The sequence below is a fragment of the Labrus bergylta genome, chromosome 4 (assembly GCF_963930695.1).
Source record: "Labrus bergylta chromosome 4, fLabBer1.1, whole genome shotgun sequence".
NCBI classification, from domain to species: domain Eukaryota; kingdom Metazoa; phylum Chordata; class Actinopteri; order Labriformes; family Labridae; genus Labrus; species Labrus bergylta.
The window spans coordinates 18,595,478-18,606,355 of NC_089198.1; the positions used below are offsets into that span (position 1 = coordinate 18,595,478).

The 10,878-nt window shown below is 38.5% G+C and overlaps 1 protein-coding gene across 1 annotated transcript; it reads left to right on the forward strand.

The window, feature by feature from the left end:
- The first annotated feature begins 217 nt into the window (after positions 1-217).
- Positions 218-10,094, forward strand: LOC109984091 (GRAM domain-containing protein 2B-like). The gene is made up of 12 exons (XM_020634106.3): positions 218-398; positions 2,204-2,375; positions 3,355-3,427; positions 3,580-3,683; positions 4,171-4,260; positions 5,089-5,160; positions 5,257-5,319; positions 5,409-5,508; positions 5,706-5,762; positions 6,144-6,243; positions 6,963-7,073; positions 8,407-10,094. The coding sequence occupies exons 1-12, from the start codon at positions 361-363 to the stop codon at positions 8,420-8,422; spliced, it is 996 nt and encodes a 331-aa protein (XP_020489762.2). The 5' UTR covers positions 218-360; the 3' UTR covers positions 8,423-10,094.
- Positions 10,095-10,878: the final 784 nt, after the last annotated feature.

Here is a 10,878-nt window from a genome sequence, read left to right on the forward strand (position 1 = left end):
CTGTGTGTCCAAGTGACGTGTGTCAAAAGTTCAGGGCACTGTAGCTGGAGCCACCCATAGCAACTGTTGTCATGAGGAGCAGAAGCCTTTTCCAACTGCTTTCAATGATTGGTTGTATTTCGTCCCGCCTCTCAAACCTGATTGGCTAATTTAACAATACGAGCCAATCCATTATGTAGGCGGTCCTTGCCTTTGGTTCTCACCTGCCTCTGGCTACTTCAGAGTAACTCAGGAAAAAGAAGACTTATGATTATATGAAAGGTGTTTTAATAAGAGGGGAAAGCTCAAACCAGATGCAATTTTGCTCTGCATGTCTGAAAGTGTGCGTACCTATATGAGCTCGAAGTGTTTATTTCCATCATGAGCATTAACAGAAGATTCTCACTGGACAGTTCTGAGTGAGTAAACACATGACTTTTCCTCTCATTTTATATTTTCCTATCGTTATGTCTACATTTTATATCAATGACAAGATGTTGTTGAAACTAGAAATTGATATTTTTTTTTTATTGCTGGTTGACAGTACAACCAGCAGCAGGTGTGCGCAATGTAGTCTACTTGTTAAGTCAAGAGTGTTTGTAGCTGCTGGTTTAAAAATGTGAACTAATCGAAGTTAATCGCTGTCTGCGCAGATGTAACGTGATCACATTAAAACTATATAGACTGTAAATATTAAAACATACCCTTGAATCCACGCAACTGTGATTGGCTGAATAGGAAGGAGACATCTGATTAGCTACAGACATTTCCCTGCTGAAAAAAAATGCATTTGTGAATCTAACCACAGCAGGGGAGTCTCAAAAGTCCCACACACAAATGCAGTGAGGTTCACAAATGACAAACAGTTTGTATATAAATGTAACAAGATACAAATGTGTTTTTAAAATATATACAGTTGCAGGAGAAAGTATGTGAACCCTTTGGAATTTCCTAGTTTTCTGATTAAATTGGTCATAAAATGTCTTCTGATCTTCATCTAAGTCTCAACAATAGACAAACACAGTCTGCTTAAACTAATACCACACAAACAATTATATGTTTTCATGTTTTTGTTGAACACGACATGTAAACATTCACAGTGCAGGGTGGAAAAAGTATGTGAACCCCTTGGCAAATGACTTCTCCAAGAGCTAAAGGAGTCAGGAGTCAGGAGTCAGCCAACCTGCAGTCCAATCAATGAGACGAGATTGGAGGTGTTGGTTAAAGCTGCCCTGCCCTCCAGTTTTGAGTTTGATATTCTCAAGAAGCATTGCCTGATGTGAACCATGCCTCGCACAAAAGAGCTCTCAGAAGACCTACGATTAAGAATTGTTGACTTGCATAAAGCTGGAAAGGGTTACAAAAGACTCTCAGATGTAAGTCAACAACAGAATGTCTTCAACAGAAGAAAATACGCCTTCTGGAGTGGCCCAGTCAGAGTCCTGACCTCAGCCCGATAGAGATGCCGTGGCATGACCTCAAGAGAGCGGTTCACACCAGACATCCCGAGAATATTTCTGAACTGTAAAAAGTTTTGTAAAGAGGAATGGTCCAAAATTCCTCCTGACCGTTGTGCAGGTCTGATCTGCAAATACAGGAAACGTTTGGTTGAGGTTATTGCTGCCAAAGGAGGGTCAACCAGTTATTAAATCCAAGGGTTCACATACTTTTTCCACCCTGCACTGTGAATGTTTACATGTTGTGTTCAATAAAAACATGAAAACATATAACTGTTTGTGTGGTAATAGTTTAAGCAGACTGTGTTTGTCTATTGTTGAGACTTAGATGAAGATCAGAACACATTTTATGGCCAATTTATGCAGAAAACTAGGAACTTTCTCCTGCAACTGTATGTATATTATATATTTGCGGATTTCTATTACATATATACAAAACTATAAATATTCTTGTGTGAATCAGAAATACATTTGTGAATCTTAATTTTTTATTTGTGGATTTGTTTTACATTTATATAGAATGAAAAATATTTGTGTGTGCATTGAAATACAGTTGTGAATCCTTCTGTGTGCATTTGTGAATATTGAGACTGATCTGACTCCATACACAGGAGTTGTTTTCTTCTGCAATCCAACACTTTTACTAACTTAGACAGTATAGCCTTCTTGTGTCCTCATTACATCGCTTTACTGGATGTTGTCATATATCAGTTGACCTGTTTGCTGCTTCATCACTCTGACATTTATCTCCTCCTCTCTTGGGACAGCTTGGCACATGAAGCAGGACTGCTTGGCGCTAAGGGAGGTGGCAGCATATCAGGTAGTAAAAAATCTAGACATAGCCTGGTTGAGGGCCGGCTGGAGACCCAGGAAGTAAATAACAGCCTCAGGGAGCAGACCATAGCAGAGGAGCTACCAGATGGTCTCATCAACAATAATGTAAATGCATCTCACATCATTCAGCTCCTTCCTGTTTTCTTTCATCCTGTATTTAAAAGGAAACACACCTTTTACTTGTGTGATAATATTGTAGACTATCAGTGTGACGGGGGGGGGGGGGGGGGGGGGAATTAAAATGATGAATCAGTAGCCCCATTTAAGTCAATGATGCTAGCTTTATTGTGTCTCTCAGCTAGTTCTTATGATCTGCTACTCCAGTAGGCCTATTGCCTATTTCTATATTTTGCTGCAGCAGGCAACTGCTTTCAGTGAAAGAACACTAAAATGTCACTGTAATACACAGAGGAGCATTTAGCAGCTAAATATTTGAGACCAAAATTCTACATGAATGAGGTGGTCAGAAACACAACTCCACATGAGTCATTATGTGGCTCTGCCATGACTGGATGTGTACATGTACAGCTGCTAGGCAACAAGTAGGCTTCAGTCATTTCAATCAGAAAGTGTTTGTATGTATATGTTGTATTAATAATTCAATTCTGAAGCCTAAAATGTTGTTATTTGAAGTTTAGAGTCAGTTCTTTCATGAACTGCCTTTCAAAGCACAGCTTTGTCTTCGACTTTAGAAATAATCTGTTATTCATTAAGTAAAGCCTAAAGTAGGACTACTCTCTCAGAACCACACAGCAGACAGAGGGCCAGCTTTGTGGGGCATTTTGATGCTATATATAAGACCAAGATATTTTCTCCTTGAGTCGGTAGGCACCAAAAGCAGATCTTAAAGATACTGAAAAATACGGCCGCTTAACAAACACAACTGCACAAACGTGTGGTTTTGGTACAGTTTACATTTGGAAACAGGTGAGCGAGTGTTGCTTTAACAACCTGTTTCTGGTGCCTCCAAGTGGCCTAAACATCAGTTATGTAAGTAATATTGTAATAAACAAACAAACACCAGACCTGCTTCTGGTCAACACACACGTGAACTTTTAAACAATTCACCGTTTTCCCTCAACAGAGCTTCAAGAAGCACAACAAAAACTTTCGCAAACTGTTTCCAGATATTCCAGAGCTCGAGAATCTGACACATGGTGAGCAGAGAGAAAGTCACAATGACATTTTTTAGAATTTCTGTCTGACAGAAGTCTGGCTTATACTGTATATATTCATGTATTTATATGAATGTCTCTGTTGCAGCTATAAATGATGCATGTTATTTTGTGCGTGTGTAAATCTATTGTAGCATTCACCTGTGCCATGCAGAAGGAGGTGCCGTATCATGGAAAACTCTATATTTCTGATCACCATGTGTGTTTTCACTCCTCCGTGCTGCTCAAAGAAACCAAGGTAACACTCTAAGACACATGTGGGCGTGAAACTTTATTCTGCAGTTAATGTATTTAACAGATGCTTTTGAGTAATGCAAAATACATCTGAGCATTTTATTTAACAATAAAATGTTATCATAGTGGTAGCACTTTGTTGGTGTTCTATGTATTTGAAACCATTCACCAATTAAGGTAATATGTTTCTAATTTTGTAGTAATCTTGGCATAAAAGACTTTTGACCTCACTTGTTTTAGAGAGGAATCAACAGTCATTTAGCCTTTCCTGGGAATTCAAATTCATCTCAAGCGTTCAGGCTTTTTAACTCTATATCAAAGGCGGACTTCACAGAGGAACATTTTGTAGGAGAGAGAATACAAATAAAAAGCTGCCTCTTCACTTTGATTATCCACCTTTCAGGTCACTTTCAGAGGAAAATGTAATATGACTATAGAGTCCTCTTGAAGGCTGTGAGAACAGAAAAAAGTATTTTGTCAACATTCTTCAGGTGGCGATTTCTGGATGCAGTGTCCAGGAGGTGAGGAAGTATAACTCGGCTTTATCCATGTTGTCAATAAAGACGACGGATGGAAAGAAGGTCAGACTACACTCTAAAAAACATTCTGTATTTAGTTCTCTCTGGTCTTTGTTCTATTATTTGCTGTACTTTATTTGTGGATTGCTTTGTATGATGTCATTTTAAGAAGTTCCCTGACAAAATGTGTCATGTCCAGATATTTAACTCGACCTAATCTTGGCAATATGTTCCATTGTAATCGTACAACTAAAATTTTGATAGGACGCAGAACTACTCTATTTTCACACTTGAATGGGTACAAAATCAGGATCTAAAGGGTTTCAGTGACACAGTAAAACCTCTTGGGAGTTTGTGCGGCAATAACATGGATTACACCTAAAGGGAATTGTTAATGTTAACGCTCCTCTAAACAGACATCCTATTCTGTTGTTGTTGAACCAGAATAACTCCCTAACAGGAGCCTTATTAAAGGCTCAGGATGAGACGAAGAGATGTGACGTGTGTGCATTCATGTGCAGGGCCACTCTTTTTACACATTTCTTTTATTTTGAATCGTAATATTTTTCAGGCTTTGTCTGAGTTTTTATATCTTTTGTATTCATAAAATTGATTTCCATGACTGGACAGTGCAAGTAAGCTTAGTTTAGCTTAGCTTAAATTAACGGTTGTATTGTATGAAATTACACATCCCTATTCAACATTGGATTTTAGATTCTTTTTATTCAATAAACGAAAAGATGAAGTCAAACTGCCTTTCAAATTCCTGTAGTTATACTGACTCTTTGTCAAGCCGAGACTTAAAGTGTGCTTTCTTAACAATGAGCATAGACATATGCATTTTGTTGTTCCAGTATTATCCCTTTCTTCTCCTTTTTATGTCTCCCTCAGTTCTCATTTGTGTCTTTGAGAAACCGTGAGCTGTGTTACAAACTCCTTCACAACATCTGTTCATATGCTAAGGTGGGTGTCTGATGAATCCAGCTGTACACAAAGAAAGAAAGAAATAGAAATCCCTTCTCGGTCTTAACCTGTGAATTTGTGTTTTTTCTTATACAGGAGGGGAGTGCAAACAGCAGCCCTCATCACTCCTCTGCAGAGAATGAAGTTGAGCCTGACATTGTAGGTTTGCTGCAGCTCATGCAGGGGGCTAAAATGGGTGCATAAGACGTGATGACTCTAACCTTCAGTGTCACTGTCCTTGTTTATAGGCCTCCAGTGTTTCCAGCTTGGAGGACGTCACAGATCATGATCTGAGCAGACAGAACAGCATTCATCTTAAAAACAGCGTTTTGCAGATGTCCGGTGAAGGTGAGGAAAAGATGGAAGAGAAGGGTTTAATGGGATAATATTACTGACAGTTGTTAGACTTCAGTGTAATGTTTATTTCAATAAGGACTTCAGATTGTCTGAGATGGAATTGTATTGAGAGCACTGAACATTTTAAATGAGTATTTTAACAACACCATTATTTGCAAGGTGTAAAATGTGTTTTTGTGATTTTCTAGGTCCAACCAGTTCCAACTTCACACATCAAAGCAGCTCAACAGACGCAGACAACAAAGGTGTGTGAAGAGCTTACGAATAGATGCACATACCTTTCACTGTACTCTCAAAGATTCACCCGACGTTACTCTCATGAAGTTCAAACGCTGTCATTATGTTGGACTCTAATTTTGAGTTGCAAGTTGTAAAACCCAGCAAAATCTAACCAATCCATTCAATTTACTCCTCCCCGATTGATCAACAACTTGAAATACAAACAAATCTGAAGTGATAGTGCTCCATATTTCAAGTTAAAACACCATATTGTATTCACTGCTACTGTTAGGTACCACCAGCTAACATCAGCATCCAACTACGTAGCTAGCATTACTTTCTGATACTGTTACACGATATAATAGAGAAAGGCTTTAAAAATACTGACAGAACTTTGTATGTACCAGCTGGGCCATGGATTTGGAGGATCATGGAGAGAGTTGTACCGTTCCTCTTCGTCAGTGAAATGAAGAACCTCAGGAGTCTCTTCTACATCTACTTTATGCTGTAAGTATCACGAGTTTCCTCCCGTGGATTAAACTAACCAAAGGACTGTACTTAAGTATCCTTTCATACTACTCTAGTAAGTAAGTACCACGTGTTTATACTTTACTACATTTATTAAGGTTGCTACTTTTCAGATTTAAATCTCACATCCAAAACCAAGGCATTTTACAGAATATAATGTTAGAAGTTAAAACTGCCCAACCGTATAAAGTCAAAAATAAACTTCACCTCAACCAGCTTCATACTTTAATTCTTGCTACAATTCTGTACAATACTGCTGTGTAAGACCTGAATTATGGAAGACTTTGTGAGTTGACGCCTTTAAAAGTGTAACATAGATGTTAAATAGCACGAGGACGTCTTTATTGGTAAAGTTTGGATTCTCAGAGAGAACTGTTTTTAATGGCCTATTAAAAACAGTCTTTTCTATAAATTTTGCCTCTAGTGGTAAATGTTTTGTCATGATAAGTTATTGGCTTGAGAGAAATGAAACCTTGAGATGTGGTTTTAGAAATGTGATCACGCAATGTTCTCTCAGGCTCCACACAGATACTATTTACTGATATCTTATATTGTTTTGGCTGTACGGTATGTTCTTGTCTCAGCTCAATCTTTGATCCATTCTGCAGAAATGTACTTTCACATTAGAGAGAAGTGATGTCGTGTCTGACAGCAGACCAAAGGTATTCATGCTTTTGTTTGTGTTTGTGTTTTTTCAGCATGACATTGCTGCTGGTGGCATCGGGGTACATCGGGATGAGGATCATTGCTCTGGAGGAGCAGCTGAACACCTTGGGAGACCTGACAGAGTGGGCTCTACACAAGAGACAGTGAGTAGTGCCAAAAAAAACATGAAGAATCTGAAAAGGGAGCCTGTGAGCAGATGAAAGAGGAGGAAGTGATTTACGGGACGGCAGAGAAAAACACCAGACATGGCTTAAACCGGTTTTGGTGACTTTTTAAAACCATCACTTGCACGTGAGCTTAGACATGAACACAGTCGTTCTGCAGGTTTACGAACTCAACAATGTGACAAAAGATAAGTGATAACATTCCACCAGTCACACCTATGTGTTTTATAAATGTAGAGATGATGCTTTGATCCATGCAGAACTTACACAGCATTAATGATGATAAAAAATATTGAATCAATGACAATGAATGTAGTGGGGACTTTTATTAGAATACATAACTTCTATTTTTACTCCTTTTACTTCACTCATTTAAGAGCTGTGCATACTTGACATGTTCAGATTGTACAGATAATAACATGGTTAACAGATGAAATATGATGCATAGCTTTGAAATGACTGTACAGAAGGAAGAGGAGAGTGGAAAGACTAGAACTGATTGAAGTATCAAAGTATAGTATTATTGTTTTTTTTTATTGCCATGGTCATAGGTTGATCAGTGGACATAAAGGGAAAGTCTGAGTACATTAAAATGGGGTTGGATGCTTCCAGAAAGATCATGTTGTGGACATTACGGGGAAAGGAGTTGGAAATAACACTAAGGGAAGGAATTGCTGAAACTCAGTAAGAAGTGTTTGAGTTATAGGCAAGGCACGTTTATTCATTTCAACAGCAAGGCAACTCAAAGTGCTTCACACAAGACATCAAGAGCGTCATGACGGAGAAAAAAAGAAACATGAAAATAGAAAATGTAAAAATCACTATAACAAACAGTTCACAATCTCAGAGAAGAAACTTCCATCCTCAGGAAATCCCAACTGTTTTACTCATGTGTCACAACACCCATTTCTCACCATGTTTTTCCCACATTGTTCGACAAAACCATGTTAAATATAGAAAGAACAGTGATATTAAAAGGGATAGGATTGTTAATACATTTCATGGTTAACGGTTACAACCAAGGAGGTGTCGGTAATGCAACAGTTATAGATGCTATATGCATTGTGAAAAATCAATTCTGTGAGATATTTAAAGGTACTCTTTAATTGTGCTTATTAATAACACATTAATAATCACTTCTGGGTTATAAGTATTTTCTCTGATCTTTAAGTACATTATTCTGAGAACACTTTTGTAATTTGACTTAAATTACATTTTATGGACGGACATGTATTTTTCAGGACGCCTATTTTACAAATTTATAATTTATACAACTTTTCTTCCACCACTACCCTCCCCTTGACTTCTACAGGTACCAGGAAAACTAGCCAGCAGAGGCAGTGATAAACAGTTCCCCTATGGAACTACTGTGCATTTCTTTGTTTCCTCCAAAGAAATGCACAGTTTAGTTCACAAATAGGATCTCCAATCTTTTATTAGCGTCATGTCTACAGTGGATGTAGATCAGCATTAAGGTGCTTTCTGGATGTGTGAACACGGACACACGTGGTGAACTACATGGATGAGTGACTGCTTTGGCGGAGAAGCACCACACTATTTCTGTCCGGAGTGCAATCATTTTCTGCTGACAGGTCAAAGAAAGGAAGCCATTTCTCCAGCAAAGAGCCATATGGAGGCAGCGTGCTGAAGCCAGGTTTGTTTCCTGGCCGTGTGAACAGCTGAGCTCAGCTAGCAGACGTTTCTGGGCTGACCTGCAAAATGTGATCATCACAGTTGATTTTAACAAGGTGAAAAAGCACCTTTTTCTGTTTCTTGATTAATAATCAAATGTACATTGTAAAATAATGGTTCATGTTGTTTTAGTGAATTACTTATTATTTAGTGATACTTTATCTTACTGTTATTGACAACATTCAGCCAGCAGGGGGCAGTCAGTCCTTTAACATAACTTTTACAGGCAGAATGTCACCTCGAAAGACTTTTTTCTTTTTTAAAGGGGCTCTATGTAACTTTCAAAAATACTGCGTTTGAAGCGATACCGCATGGACGTTAGGTGAACTGCACCTGTAACCTGTTGCTCGCTCTCCCTCGCGTGCTCGTACGTACACAACACTGGATATTTACCGGCACAATGTTTACAGAGGAGGAAAGTGAAAGTCTGTGTGTCTGTATTCATTCTCCATCCTACAAACGACAGTCTCTGCAGGCACTGGCTGAGAGCAGGAGTGTGTGAAGAGTTTGTCCGCCTTTGAGAGCTCCTAGGGCGGATAGAAGTGTGTGGAAGGCGGCCTCTGGCTGTAGCGGGAGTGTGTGATGAGTTTGTACTGTTGATCTCTGTAAGTGGAGCGGAGTGAGGAGGACGTTGAGAACATGCATAAGATGTCACTTCCTGGAGCTTTCTCGGAAAATACTACCCGGGGAAACTTTTTATACAGGCAACACAGACAGACAGTGAACATTAATGGGAGATAAAAAACGATTTATACATGTAAAAACTTACATATAGCTCCTTTAAAAATTAGTATAATGTTAAGAAGAAAAATGCAGTTTTTTGTAAAACTGTAAACTTGTGTTCATAAACATTTAGCAACTGATTTCTATGGCTGTGATTTGTATGGTTGTATAGTTTCTGGAATCTGTGCATGAAAATGACTTCTAACTTGGTGTCACAAAACATGGGGACGCATGAGCGACTGTATGTATTACATTGTGACAGAAACATTCTGGTGTTTTTACAAAGTTTTCTTTAGTGTATCAAGCTATTAGATAAACTTGTTCTCATACATTTACCAGGTCTGAAATGTCTCAAGGATTGTTTTAACTGTACAACAATAAACACATCAATTCCAGCCTATCAAAGTCAATCAAAGAAGTTTGAAATTACTATGTACAAAAATACAAACTGTTCTATCAATACCAGATATTATACATGTTTATTAACTAATGCCCTGTGTACAATCAAATCGAAAAAGAAAACGACATTTTTGTACATAAGTGATCTTTTTATTATTTTGTTGTCAATAAAAAGGTCAAGATTCAGTCTCATGAATTAATTTCATTACATCATCTTCTCAGTTCAAAAAAAGCAACATAAAATTACAAATCATAATACAAAGAATAGAATAGGTAAGTACAGTAACCATATAAACAGCCCACTAATATTATCTAGCTCCCCCCTGCCCACCCACCCACTGAACACTGCCCCACTCAAACTCTAGCACAAAACTCAACATTACATCAGTTAGTATCAGCAATTTAAAAAATGTGAATAAACGTCCTGTTTTTTTAAAAAGCGCTTCAATCTTCCGATGCCATGATTTCAGCTTTACCCTCACATAGAATACATAATAGATATAACATCCCGCCCCAATCACTTGCTGCTCTGCAAAAACACGATAGACATGCATACAGTTTTCACTGTTCGACCCCCCCTCCCCCCACCCCCATCAATAAACATTCAGGGCCAGAGGATACAACAAACGTTAACTTCAGTGGTGCATCATTAAAAACGGCGATTATCCACCGCCTTCCTTGGAACCCCATGAATGAAAAGGTGGATCCTGTGGTTTCCCTGAAAACACGACTTGTCAGAGAGAAACTGAGGCCTACTGTCAGAGAGCAGCGTTAAACTCACTGATTCTTGTAACGGCTCAGAGCTCTGCTTCAAGATGGTAACAGATATCCATTATTTATATCAGAGATACGAAGTACAGAATGACAACTGAGAGATTCCCTGCTCAAAGGACAAAAGAGAGCGAGTGGTGTTCAGTGACTATTCCACGCCCGAGACCATTCTGTACTCCCAAAATGGAGTAATCACATC